At 57.0% G+C, this 13,299-nt stretch overlaps 2 protein-coding genes across 3 annotated transcripts; both read left to right on the top strand.

Annotated features, from left to right (window-relative positions):
* The first annotated feature begins 2,592 nt into the window (after positions 1 to 2,592).
* On the top strand, positions 2,593 to 7,862 carry DUS3L (dihydrouridine synthase 3 like). Its single transcript, XM_080671732.1, has 13 exons — positions 2,593 to 2,802; positions 3,761 to 4,049; positions 4,294 to 4,806; positions 5,156 to 5,197; positions 5,366 to 5,518; positions 5,790 to 5,906; positions 6,103 to 6,168; positions 6,238 to 6,348; positions 6,577 to 6,673; positions 6,802 to 6,877; positions 7,229 to 7,417; positions 7,495 to 7,623; positions 7,709 to 7,862. The coding sequence occupies exons 1-13, from the start codon at positions 2,630 to 2,632 to the stop codon at positions 7,779 to 7,781; spliced, it is 2,028 nt and encodes a 675-aa protein (XP_080527858.1). The 5' UTR covers positions 2,593 to 2,629; the 3' UTR covers positions 7,782 to 7,862.
* A 240-nt stretch (positions 7,863 to 8,102) lies between these two features.
* Positions 8,103 to 10,140, top strand: PRR22 (proline rich 22). 2 transcript variants are annotated; one of them, XM_080671734.1, is made up of 3 exons: positions 8,103 to 8,532; positions 8,635 to 8,697; positions 9,001 to 10,140. In XM_080671734.1, the coding sequence occupies exons 1-3, from the start codon at positions 8,403 to 8,405 to the stop codon at positions 10,110 to 10,112; spliced, it is 1,305 nt and encodes a 434-aa protein (XP_080527860.1). In that variant the 5' UTR covers positions 8,103 to 8,402; the 3' UTR covers positions 10,113 to 10,140. The 2 variants fall into 2 exon arrangements, with proteins under 2 accessions (XP_080527860.1, XP_080527859.1); XM_080671733.1 differs by having other exon boundaries at positions 8,280 to 8,697.
* The last annotated feature ends 3,159 nt before the right edge of the window (positions 10,141 to 13,299 follow it).

The following is a 13,299-nucleotide window of genomic DNA, read 5'->3' as shown; positions in this document are numbered from 1 at the left end:
TGAGTATAGTGAGCAAGGTGACTAGGAGCAGGGAATAGACTTCCTGGAAGAGCATATACAAAGACTAGGGGGTAAGACTGGCTCATGGGAAGTCTGAGATGAACTTGGTGCTTGAGTTTAGGGAGTGAGGAGGTCATAAGGGATGAAGCGGGGAAGGCAGCAGAGGCTGGGTCATGTAGGAACTCGGGGGCCATGGTCAGATATGTATTAGAAAGTGCTGTGGGCTCTGGCCAGGTAGCTCTGTTGGTTAGAGCATTGTCCCAATATGCCAAGGTTGAGGGTTCAATCTCTGGTCAGGGCACATATCAGTGGCCCAACCAGTGTGGCTCAGTGGTTGAGCATGAACCTATGGACCAGAAGTTCACGGGTTTGATTCCTGGTCAGGGCACATGCCCAGGTTGTAGGCTCTATCACTAGTGCAAGAGGCGGCCAATCAGTGATTCTCTCTCGTCATTGATGTTTCTCTCTCCCTCTCTGAAATCAATAAAAACATTTTTAAAAAAGCAACCAATGATTGCATAAATAAGTGGAACAACAAATTGATGTATCTCTCTCTCTATATATATACATATATACACTGAGTGGCCAGATTATTACGATCTCTGAATGCATAATAATCTAGCCACTCAGTGTGTGTGTGTGTGTGTGTGTGTGTGTGTGAGGCCTGGTGCATGAATTCGTGCATGGGTGGGGTCCGGCCAGCCTGGCCAGGGGGAGGGGACATGGGCGGTTGGCTGGCCTGCCTGCTGGTCGAACTCCTGGTTGAGGGGACAATTTGCATATTAACCTTTTATTATATAGGATATACACTGAGTGGCCAGATTATTATGCGTTCAGAGATCATAATAATCTGGGCACTCAGTGTATATCTGAAATCAATGAAGAAAAATAAAAAGAAAGAGCTGTGGGAGGATAGGCTGTTGGGGTAGGATGAGAAGACACTGAGGCCTGAAATGGGAGAGGAGACTGACTGGAGAGGCACCCTGGAGGAAAAGTTGGCAGGAGGCTGTGGGTGGAAGAGAGGCAGTAGGGGGAGGCTGATGTCCTGGTCTCTGGCTCAGGACAGTGTGGCAGCCCCTGAGCAAGGGACCACTGCAGCCTGTGAGTTCAGGTAGATGTAGAATAAATTCCAGTTACTCCCACTCACAGTCAGAGGGAATAAGTGAGTTAATGCATGAAAAGGGCACACAGTTAATGCTCAATAATGGTTTAGCTACTGGTAAAAAAAAGTAATATTATATTGTTAAACAATATAAGTAATAGTGGGTAATTAATATTATGTCATTAATATTAATGCCATGGTTATCAATGGCCAGTCCACAGCCCCCCTCCTACAGGGAACCTTCCTGACCCCCCCTCCCCCAGAGGGGACAGACCACCTTCACGCAGAGCCACGGAACCCTGGGAAAGCTTTCCTTGGAGGCCGAGGCCCAGAGAGGGAGGCCATATTCCTGAGGTCCTGTGCTATGGGCTCAGTTTCCCCACACCGGACTGGTCATGGGTGCCTGTGGGAGGACAGGGGGAGACTACTGGTAGAACCTCAGGCCCCTTGGGAAGGAATGAGCTCCTGTCCCTGGAGGTGGGTAAGAGGGGCTGGGCAAGAAATCTCCCAAGGACTGCAGAAGTTTCTTCCAGTTTTAGATTCCCCGACTCCACGGTTTTATTCCGATTGTCCTACAGAGGGCAGCCGAGGCCAGTGATGGAAGACAAACTGCTCCCCCGCCCACTCCATTTTCTCCCAGTTCTTGGAAAAGCTAGTTGTGGCCTCAGGCAAATCCTTTTTCTCTCAGGTCCTCATTTTCTTCATCTGTTAAGCTGGGTGCACACTCCCCGCGTCCCGTCCCTCCCCAGGGAAAGCTTTGTTGAGTTTAGCAACGAAATGCAAGAGAATCGAAGGGATTGGTTGTTCCCACCCTGCACTGGGTTCACGTAATTCAGGGCAAATAACAGAAATAAATAAGAACAGTAGTCACTAACATTTATTGACTGTTATTTATTAAATTCTTGTCTTCTAAAAGAGATGTTTTTACCAGCCCCATTTTTCTGATGAGGAGATGGAGGCACAGAGAAATTAAACAACAAAGTTCCCAGCTGGTAAGTGGAAGGGCTGCTATTCGACCCTTGCAGGCAGAGTACAGAGAGCTCAGCAGCAAGCCTCCGCCAGAAACTGGGAGCTTTAGGCGGGCACAACAGGGCACAGGGGGGCTGTCACAAATAGTGACGGATTCTGCCTTCCTTGCTGACAGCCCTTCCACTTCTCTGGGGGTACAAACCAAGTCCTCCCAGCAGGCCGCAAGACCCTGCACGACCGCTCCCTGCCCTCCCCTCCTCCCCGTCGCTCACTCAGGTCCAGACACGTAGGGCTAGCCGTTTCTCCAACACCCCAGGCGGGGTCCGACCTCAGGGCTTTGCATTGGCTGTTCCCTCCACCTGAAACACTTTTTTAAAAACCCAGCAAGAAAACAAAATATTTCTGTGGGCAAACTGCCGTCCGCAGGAGGGCAGTTTGCGAGCTCCTCGAGGACACTGAACATTTCCCACGTGCTACCACAGAGGCCCCACCCCCACGCACGCTCCGCCCCTGTTAGGTCGACGTGCGTACAGTGGCGTCTCTTGGAGCGACCCGGGCATGCGCACTTCCCAGCACGAGCGGCCAGGACACACGCGGAAGGCCTCGCTACACTCCAAAGAGATAAGGGGGCGGATGGCGGAGGGTGCGGCGGAGGCCCCAGCAGAGAGTGGTGGCGGTGGCGACTTAGGAGCCGGCGCGCTGGAACGGGGAGTAGCGCCTATTAAACCTCGGTGAGTCGCCGGGACTGACAGACTACCTCACGGGGCCTTTCGGGACCCGTAGGGCGGCTCGAGTGGTGCATGCCGGGAGAGAGGGCAGCCCTGGGCGGGAAGTTCGCAGGCTTTTTCAGTCTGGGCTGTTCCTCCGCGGCAGTACCTGAGATAGTACACGTTCGGGGCTGTCACTTACACTAAGGACACCACGGGGCGTGCTAGCGTGGGCTGGGTTTGAGGCGAGGGCCGCAATGCAGGCTGGGGACTGTAGTTCCAGCGCATGTCGGGAATGGTGCATGTCATCTCCAGGCAGCCGTAATTACTTAGGCTGAGTTTTTTCTTTTTTAAAATATGTTTTTATTAATTTCAGAGAGGAAGGGAGAGGGAGAGATAGAAACATCAATGATGAGAGAGAATCATCGTTTGGCTGCCTCCTGCATTCCCCCTATTGGGGATCGAGCCCACCCCCCCCCCCCCACACACACACACACACCGGCACTCGAACCTGCGACCTCCTGGTTCATAGGTCCACGCTCAACCACTGAGCCACCCTGCTGGGCCTGAAATTTCTGTCTGAAGAGATTCGCGGGGCAGCTTGGGGCTTGTAGGGCTGAAAGGTGTGCTGGGAAGCGTGGCAGCTGTGGTCCCCGTTGTAAGGCATGCTGGGACATGTAGTTTCTTTTTAAGCCTAACGTGGCCTAGGTCCCTAGGACGTTCGTGCCTGATACCTGTAATTTGGCTTAACACTCCGGCTGGGGGGGACCCAGAGACAAAATAGGGCGTTCCTGTAGCCTTGAGGTGCTCCCAGGCTGGCAAATGTCCAGTTTTAAATAGTGAGTTCCCATCAGCAGAGCATGGAAACAGAGACAAATATTCTCAGCCCGTTTCCCCAGTTTTCACTGAGTAGAACTCTGGGGGGGTTGTGGGGGGGGTCTCCCTCAACAAGCTCTCCTTTTTCCTCCTCCTCTGGTGGCAGATACCTCACCACCAAGGAGCAGTTCCACGAATTCCTGGAAGCTGGAGGGCAGGAGAAGCCCAGCCAGGAAACCACGGGAGGAAACCATTATGACCGTGACCTGACTGAACCTGAGGCCAAGCGGATCCGACTGGAGCATGGACAGGCAGGAGAGGGTGCCACGGAGGAGGCAGCTGAGCTCCTCGAGCAACCTCAGGCTCAGAAGAGAGCTCGGGGTCAGAACAAGGGCAGGCCTCACATAAAACCCACCCACTATGACAAGAACAGGCTCTGTCCCTCTGTTGTGCAGGTTAGTGTCATTGTCACCATAAAGTCCCAGAAGCCTTCAGTTTGAGCCTCTGTCCCCCATTCAGTCCTCGTGGTGTTGTAATGTAAATGTCATTATTGTTCCCATTTCCCAGATAAAGAAACTGAGGCACAGGGAGGTTACTGACTAGCCCAATGACACAGCCAGGAGGGGAAGGATCTATGGTTCAAAGCGTGGCTGCCCCAGCCCCTCCCTGTCCTCCTTCACTGCACCCCCTTCCCTGCAGGGATCAGCTGCAAAGTGCTTTTTTGGTGATCGCTGTCGTTTCCTACACGATGTGAGTTGCTACCTGGAGACGAAGCCAGCTGACCTGGGCCCCCGCTGTGTACTATTCGAGAACTATGGCAGGTGCCCCTATGGTGTGACCTGCCGCTTTGCCGGGGCCCATCTGGGGCCTGAGGGCCAGAATCTGGTGAGGGAGGAGGTGGTCCCGGCCCCTCCTGTTCGCAACGGCTTGGACAAAGCTCTGCAGCAGCAGCTGCGAAAGCGCAAGATCCATTTCGAGCGTGCCGAGCAGGCCCTGCACCAGCTAGGCAAGGGCCACCTGCCAAGCCCCACCCCTTCTGCCACTGTCCCTGAGATCCCAGGGGCTGAGAGTGCCCCAGGGCAGGACAACTGTGATGCCCAGCAGGCCCCCCTGGTGCCCTGCACTGGTACCCCTCCCAGCAGCCCCTTGCAGACCTGCGGGCCCCTGACGGATGAGGACATAGTCAGGCTTCGGTCTTGTGAGAAGAGGCAGGTACGTGTCACGGGCTTCCTGTTGAGAACACTAGTAGTGGGGAGCAGAAAGAGCTGGACATACCTCTCAGCCCCAGAGAGTCAGGGCTGAAGCAGAGGGAGGCAGTGGGGAAGGCTTCATGGAAGTGGGGGCATTGGGACTGGGGTTTTGACGGTTGACTGGAAATTATCCAGAAGAGAGCATGAAGAAAAGACCATTTCTCATTGATGGATTGGTTGACATATGCAGAGATTAAGAGGTAAAAGAGTGCTAGGCCCGTGGGGCAAAGCTAAGCATGTCCGGGGAGAAGGGAGGCCTCAAAATCCAGATTGGAGGGTGGAGCCTCACTGCGTGTTTTCTTTCCTTCCAGCTTGACATCAGTGGCAAACTGTACCTGGCCCCCCTTACCACGGTAGGACCCATGTGGGCAGGCTGGGTGGTGGCAGTGTGGTCACTCCAACAGTGCCCAGTGCCTGCCAGTCTTGAGTATTCCTGTTGAGGACACTAGCAGTGGAGTGGGGGCAGGAGTTTGGGGTCCCTGCTTGTCACACCCTTACCTGTTTGTGACCCCCAACACCAGTGTGGGAACCTGCCTTTCCGGCGAATCTGTAAGCGCTACGGGGCTGACGTTACGTGTGGGGAGATGGCTGTTTGCACCAACCTGCTGCAGGGCCAGACGTCCGAGTGGGCCCTGCTCAAACGCCACCAGTGCGAGGACATCTTTGGTGTCCAGGTTGGTGCTGCCACCAGGGAGAGGGGAGGAAGAGAGGGAGGAGGGGCTTTCGACTGCCAAGATTTGGAGCAAGGTTCAGGGTCCTCTCCTGGATCCCAGGCCTAGCTCAGTCACTTCCCAGATCCTCTCGCCTCAGCCATGGGCCAGGGCGCCAGCCTGATGCATCTCCAGTGGCTGATGCCTTGGGATGATAGGGCCGGGGTGGGGCCAGGCAGGGATGGTCTGAACTGGCCCTTGCCCCTCACCCCCTTTGCTCCAACACCTGCCCTAGCTGGAGGGTGCTTTCCCGGACACCATGACCAAGTGCGCAGAGCTGCTGAACCGCACCATCGACGTGGATTTCGTGGACATCAACGTTGGCTGCCCCATCGACCTTGTGTACAAGAAGGTAGCGACCATTCAGCCCTGGATCCCCAGAGCGGGCAGGTTGTAGATAAGGCGGACCCAGCCTCACTCCTGCCTGAGTCTCTGGGAACCTACGGGGTCCCTGTGCCTCACTTTCCCTTTTCACAGCAAGGGCAGTGAGGGGTGTTAGGCCCACTTGGGTCTTGCCCTCCTTTGCTCCAACCGCCCATCTCTCCCAGGGTGGGGGCTGCGCCCTCATGAACCGCTCGGCCAAGTTCCAGCAGATCGTGCGTGGAATGGACCAGGTATGCCCTGAGATGTCCCCACCTTCCCCCACCCGACTCCGGGCCCTGCTGACACACTCATCCCCACAGGTGCTGGACGTGCCGCTGACAGTGAAGATCCGCACGGGCGTCCAGGAGCGTGTGAACCTGGCACACAGGCTGCTGCCCAAGCTGCGGGATTGGGGGGCAGCCCTGGTCACGGTGGGTCTCGGGGTGTAGCGGGTATCAGGCCTTGGGGACACTCCAGCAACCCTTTCTAATGGTCTCTTTTCCCCACTTCCCTCTTCATCTCTGCTCTCCCTCCATGTCTGTGTCTGTCTGTCTCTCTGTCTGTCTCAGCCTGGGTCTCTCTCTCTCTTTCCTCTCTCTGATGTTCCGCCTCCCCGGATGGACCTTCCCTCCCTCCCTGTGTGGCCACTCCTCCTCTAGCTGCACGGCCGCTCTCGGGAGCAGCGCTACACCAAGCTGGCCGACTGGCAGTACATCAGGCAGTGCGTGGCGGCAGCCAGTCCCATGCCCCTGTTCGGTGGGTCCCCGTCCCTCACCGGAGACCCCTCCCTGCCCCAGTGGGGGCTGCTGGGCTGGCAAGAACTCCCCAGGAGCTGGCTTTCCTGCCTGTAGGCAGCTCCCCGAGGCCCTGTCTCTGCCCCTCAGGAAACGGGGACATCTTATCCTATGAGGACGCTAACTGCGCCATGCAGACCGGTGTCACTGGAATCATGATTGCCCGGTAGGTGGGCCCGGTGCCTGGGGGCTATCTGGAGCTGCCTCTGGGCCTGGCCTGCAGCTCCGGAAGGCTGAGGGCATGTCTGAGCTTTGTCCCTTTGTCACAGTGCCTCAGCCCAACTGCTTGACCTCCTGGTCCATTTATCCCCAGCGGGTGGCTCTGTCTGAGTGGAGAGATGGCATGGCTGCAGCTGGCAGGGGCCAGAGGGACTAGAAATTTCTGCAGTTGTTGGCTTGGGGTACGGGTTGGGACTCTTGGGCTTCAAGGCTTCTAGAACAGCTGGAAAGTCTGTCTGCACAGCTAGAGGGACAGGGACTGTGGTTTTGGGGCCTCTGACCATTCCCCGCCCCGCAGTGGTGCCCTGCTCAAGCCGTGGCTATTCACGGAGATCAAGGAGCAGCGACACTGGGACATTTCCTCATCCGAGCGCCTAGACATCTTGCGGGACTTCACGAACTACGGCCTGGAACACTGGGGCTCGGACACGCAGGGCGTGGAGAAGACCCGCCGCTTCCTCCTCGAATGGCTCTCCTTCCTGTGCAGGTGGGCATGGAGCTGCTGAGGGGGGGCGGGTGTTGGTGAGGCCAGCCTGGCCCAATCCTGTCCCCACCTGCCTGCAGGTATGTGCCTGTGGGTCTGCTGGAGCGGCTCCCACAGAGGATCAATGAGCGGCCCCCCTACTACCTGGGCCGAGACTACCTGGAGACACTCATGGCCAGCCAGAGGGCAACCGACTGGATCCGCATTAGGTGCCTGGGAACCGAGGAGCTGGGTTGGGGGCGTCCTGTGGGGGGGTGTGGCCCAGCCTGACCCTCCCTCCGCCTGCCCTCACAGTGAGATGCTGCTGGGACCTGTGCCGTCCAATTTCGTCTTCGTGCCAAAACACAAGGCCAATGCATACAAGTAGCTGCAGGGGTGGGAGGGGCATCGGAGGGTCCCCGTGGCGTGTGAGAAGACAATAAACTTTCTTCTTTTAAAACTCGGGCCTTTCTGTGACCCTGAGGCTGCCCCTTCCACTCCTGGGAGCTCTCCCTGGACACCTGCCCATCCCTGTCCCTGGCAGCTCCCTTTCTCCTCCCTCACTCATTCACCAAAGTCGCCCGGCAGGCCGCTGCTGATACCCAGAGAGGCCTTGAACATAAAGAAGCCACTGGGCTTATGGGGCGGGGGGACCATGAAGGGGGACCCTTGGCCTGTGGGGGTGTGGATCAAGACGGGCTGCCTGGAGGAAGGGGCCTCAGAGCTATTAGAATGGCATTGCCGATAAAGGCAGAAGGCAGTGTGCTAGGCCCAGGATTTGCCCCACGCTGTGACACGTGTCTGTGGCTGCCTTGGTTTCCCCTTCTATCCCTGTCCACCCTCCCCCACCTCCAGTACCCGGAATCCTGACCAGCGGGCTGGAACCTGCTGCCCGGAGTAACCAGGCAAACAGAACTCCGCATGACCTCTGAGCCTGTTCTCTGGGTGGGCTGCCTGTGCTCCCGCCTGCCACCCTCTGGGCCTGTCCAGGCTGGGCCCCCACCCCCCCATGCAGCACCCGAAGCCCTTCTACACTCCTGCAGCCCCCCAAGAAGGTTTCAGCCCTCGGGGCCTGGATGGCACCGAGGGGCCAGGCAGCCAGCCCACTCCTGCCTGCACAGAGCCTCTTCCCACTGTGGGTACGCATCAGGGAGCGGTGGGGGCGGGGTCAACAGGGTTGGGGGGCCTGGGCTCTGCCCACCAGCTTCAGGACCCCACTACCAGCCTGCCTTTGTTCACAGGTTCCTCCAACCTGTATCACCCCCCAAACCTGGAGAAAGAGGTGTTTCCAGGCCCTCCAGCAGGTACTGCCTCCTCCCAACCCTGATTGCACCCTGGGCGTGGGTTGGAGGAGGCAGGGCCATCTTGCCTCCACCCTGGCCTCCGAGGCTCCCCGAAGCAAGGTTCATGCCCGTTTCCCAAAAGGGCTCCCAGACCAAGGTCTGTGTGCCCCATCTAGACAAGGCCTGTTGGCTCTTGGCCCCAACGGGTCCCTCAAGCCCAGGCTTATGTCCACAGGCCCCCGGGCTTAGGGCCCCCACCTCACCCCCTCCCCTGCAGGCGGGTTGTAGCCCTGCCCTCTCAGGGCCACCCTCCTGGGCCCGCAGGTTTCCAGATGGCGCCCTGCGGCTGCTTCTTTGACCCCCGCATTTACCGAATCGAGTGGGCCACCACCGACTTCGGCCAGTCGTCCCTGTACAAGCTGGCAGCAGCGGGTGGTGGGGTGCCAGCCGGGGGCCCCAATTCACCCAGCACCTACCTCCTAGAGCCCCAGCACTATCTCAAGGCCCCGGTGCCACCTCTGCCATACCCCCATTTCCAGCCAGTGCCTGGGGGCCCCCAGTACCTCATGCCCTACTTCCCCCCTGAGGGGCCCGGGCCTGAGGCCCTGGGCTTTATGGGGGATGGAGGGGCCCCCGCCTTTGTGGAGCTGCCCCCAACCCTGCTCAAGGAAGGCCTGGTGCCCCTGCCACCGCCGCTGCCCGCCAAGGAGAACAAGCTGCCGCCTGTCGTCCTCACACGGCCTCCTGAGGCCGCGCTGCCCCCCGGGGGCTGTGGCCACCTCAAAGGGCGCCTGAGCCAGTTCCACATGCCTGGGGAGTCCCTAGCCTTTCCTGCCAAGGAGCTGCAGGGCAGTGGCACTGGGCCGGGCCTGCTGTACCCCCCAGGCCCTGGGGGCTCCAAGGCTTCCCCAGCAGAGGCAGCCCCGTTGGAGGCAGGGGAGACCAGGTCCCCCGAGGCCGCCAGGGCCTTCGTGCTGCCTGAGAAGGTGCTGCTGGAAGATGCCATGAAGCTCTTCGACTGCCTGCCAGGGGGTGCCGAGCCCGAGGGGTCCCTGCGCAAGGTCCCGGGGCCAGCCCTGCCCGACAGCGGGGGCGGTGGGGATGACTCCTCCAGCGACATCCGCTCGCTGCACCTGCCGGATGAGCTGCTGTCCTTCGACTACAGCGTGCCCGAGATCCTGGACACCGTGTCCAACGTGGACTACTTTTTCAACTTCAAGGCGCTTGATGAGGAGCCACCACCCTGCCCAGGGCCCCCCGCCATTGCGGCCCCTGCGCTTCGGGCCGAGCCTCCCAGCAAGAGAAAGTCTGGTGCCTCAGCCACCAAAAAGGGGAGACAAGGAGGCAAGAGTAAGCAGGCCATGGGCCTGGCCAGCGCCCCATCCCCCGGGACCCAGGCAGGACCTGGGAGCCACCCCCCATTAAAGCGGATTTGATCTCTCAGCCCAATGTCTGCTCAGTGGCGATGGGGGCAGTAGGCCAGGGGCGGACGTGGAGGGCTTGCCTCTCACCTGCTCCAGTGCCCAGTGGCCCCAAACGAGGAGGGGAGGCCCTGCAGGACCCCGCGCCTCCTGGTGCCAGGCTTCCAGACTGAGCGAGGAGCCCTGGGCTCGGGATTCTAAATCCCTTCTGTGCAGGCCCTGGAGAAGGAAGGGGGCTTTGCCACCCAGACGCCTGCGCTGTAAGGAGTCCTCACCCCCATGTTTGGTGAGGAAAGTCAAGGCTGCTCAGAGATGGGCAGGAACCTGCCTGGAGGGAGACACACAGCAAGCGGGGCCCCCTGCCCTCCTCTGTCCCCGTGAAGCCATAGTCAATGGAGGGGACCTTTGAGGGGGTTTCAGCTGGGCTCCGCCTCAGCCCACCTCCCAAGGGGTGGGTGAGAGGCATGGGAAGGGGCCGTGGTGCCTGTGAAGGACCCCGCGCTGGTCCAGGCCGACATGTGGAGGCAAGTGCTAGATGGAGGTGAAGGCACCTGGTGGTCGGAGGGTGGCGGCTGGGCAGGGAGGTGGGAGGTGGTACCCCGAAACAAGCCACCTGTGATGGGGACCAGCAGAGTGCACCCGGGTGACAGCCAGAGACCAGGGTGAGCAAGTCTGCCCCAGGAAGGCATCCAGCCAGGCCTCGTATGCTGGGCGCCCCCATTGGGTCCTACTCAGGTTCTATATCCCAAGCAGCAGGCACGGGAGAGCCCCGAGTTTGGGTGTCCGTATCTCACCCCTGCTCCTTCCCACCCCGTCTCCTCCTCGGGCCCATGGAGCTCCTCTTTCCCTTGTCTGGTCCAGGCTCTCCTCGGCCTTTCCAGGGGCAGCTGCCAGCCACAGCTGCCGCCTCTGAAACCCTCGAGGTGAGCCTGAAGGGGCCAACTTGGTTTCCCAGGTAACATATGAGGCAAGCATGTCAAACACAAAGGCTAACACGGGTCAAATAAACAAGTTTAAGTTTATGTGGGCCACAAAAAAACAAAAGCTTCAATTTTCATAGAAACGTAGGTTTATTTCGGTAGAGACATGCTGAATACAAAGGGCTGAAATAAATGAGTAATTAACGTAAGAGAACATTTTAATAAAAATTAATATTTTTTCTTGAACATTAACTTACCAGACACTGAATAACTGCACAAATTAATAAGCGTAACGCGCCCTAACCGGTTTGGCTCAGTGGATAGAGCGTCGGCCTGCGGACTCAAGGGTCCCAGGTTCGATTCCGGACAAGGGCATGTACCTTGGTTGCGGGCACATCCCCAGTAGGGAGTGTGCAGGAGGCAGCTGATCAATGTTTCTCTCTCATCGATGTTTCTAACTCTCTATCCCTCTCCCTTCTTCTCTGTAAAAAAAATCAATAAAATATATTTTAAAAAAATTAAAAAAAAACAAATAAGCATAACGCAAATAAACCTATTTTTCTTGTTCTCCAAAAGTGAAATAATTCCTGTTGCGCACACCAAACAAGTCAGTACAAGACTAATGATGTGGCAGTCGGCTGCTAAAATATTCACTGCTAGTATTAGTGGAGAGAAATGGTGCGCCGGCGTGTAAGGGAAATGAATGCAACACGATTATAGTGTTCAGTCATTAGTGGATGTTGTAGTTCATTATTAATGATGTGTAACAGGATATTGTAAAAATTATGAAATTTTTATTAAAAGATTTCTTATATACCTTTATATTGGCTGGGCCGCAGAAATATTCCTTGTGGGCCACGAGTTTGACATGCTTGATATAAGGTAGGGGTGGGCAAACTTTTTGACTCAAGGGCCACAATGGGTTCTTAAACCGGACCGGAGGGCCGGAACAAAAGCATGGATGGAGTGTTTGTGTGAACTAATATAAATTCAAAGTAAAGGAGCGGAGGGGAGAGCAAGAGAACCCTCCACTCTTTCGGCTCCACGGGCCGGATCCGGTCCGCGGGCCGTAGTCTGCCCACGGCTGATATAAGGGATCAGGAAACAGGGAGATGGAGGCCTGCTCCCCTCCCCCTACAGAGAGGCCCTGGGCTGGGTGGTGATTTTTTTTTTAAGTATATGTGTTCTTTTTTTTGTTTTGTTTTTTTAATATATTTTATTGACTTTTTACAGAGAGGAAGGGAGAGGGATAGAGAGCTAGAAACATCGGATCAGTTGCCTCCTGCACACCTCCTACTGGGGATGTGCCCGCAACCAAGGTACATGCCCTTGACCGGAATCGAACCTGGGACCTTACAGTCCGCAGGCTGACGCTCTATCCACTGAGCCAAACCGGTTTCAGCTGGGTGGTGATTCTTGACTAGAATAAGGAAGTGGCTAGGTCCAGGGAGGGCAGATGGGGAGCTGAAACCTGGTGCCTCTCCCATGCCCAGCACCACACCCAAGCCTGAGGTGCCGTGGGCCTACATGGCTCATCTCCCTGAACCTTATTTCAAAGCTCAGCAAAATGGAGACAGTTATGCTCTGGCTGGTTTGGCTCAGTGGATAGAGTCAGCCTGTGGACTGAAGGGTCCCAGGTTCGATTCCAATCTCAGGCTCGGTCCCCAGTCAGGGGCATGCAGGAGGCAGCTGATCAATGGTTCTCGCTCATCATTGATATCTTCTCTCCCTCTCCCTTCCTCTCTGAAATCGATAAAAATACATTTTAAAAAGGAAGAAGTGGAGACAGCTATGCCATGTGGGCACTGTCCCCTCCACGCCTGGACTTGCACAGGTACTGGCATCATTTACGTTTGTCCCCACTGTGTCGGTACCATCTCTGTTCTGGACTGAACATGGGCCTAGAGAAGTCCGGAGCCCACTTCCCTGGGCTTCCTTCTGAGCCCTGAAGTAGCATGTGGGGTGTTTTGGGATGAAGATCAAGTGTCCCCGACGAAGGGAAGGCCCTGGCAATGGAGGTGGTGGATGATGAGCTTGTAAGAGGATGAGCTTGTTTTTCTGATGATGAATGCAGACCAGGGACAGGAAGCCAGTGTCACCTGACAACCAAACACGTCCCCTCCAGAGAGGCTACAGGGGTAGGTGGTGGGAGCCATCCTGCTCAGCCCCGGAGGGCAGAGCAAGTGGTTACTTCACTGTGTTTGGCAGTGGAGGTTTCGACGACTGGATTGAGGCTGCAGTGGGCAATTCAGATTACCACAAATACATTTTTTAACTTAAGA

This window comes from Plecotus auritus, assembly GCF_963455305.1.
Source record: "Plecotus auritus genome assembly, chromosome: 6".
NCBI classification, from domain to species: domain Eukaryota; kingdom Metazoa; phylum Chordata; class Mammalia; order Chiroptera; family Vespertilionidae; genus Plecotus; species Plecotus auritus.
Note: the sequence above shows the minus strand (reverse complement) of the source record. Positions and strands in the feature narration are given on the sequence as shown.

Excerpts from the sequence above, each read along its gene's own strand:
- DUS3L (XM_080671732.1), top strand. The coding sequence starts at position 2,630 with ATGCGCACTTCCCAGCACGAGCGGCCAGGACACACGCGGAAGGCCTCG. Across the intron at positions 4,050-4,293 it reads TCTGTCCCTCTGTTGTGCAG|GGATCAGCTGCAAAGTGCTT; the intron begins GTTAGTGTCATT and ends CCTTCCCTGCAG. Across the intron at positions 6,349-6,576 it reads GGGGGGCAGCCCTGGTCACG|CTGCACGGCCGCTCTCGGGA; the intron begins GTGGGTCTCGGG and ends CTCCTCCTCTAG.
- PRR22 (XM_080671733.1), top strand. The coding sequence starts at position 8,403 with ATGCAGCACCCGAAGCCCTTCTACACTCCTGCAGCCCCCCAAGAAGGT. Across the intron at positions 8,698-9,000 it reads GTTTCCAGGCCCTCCAGCAG|GTTTCCAGATGGCGCCCTGC; the intron begins GTACTGCCTCCT and ends CTGGGCCCGCAG.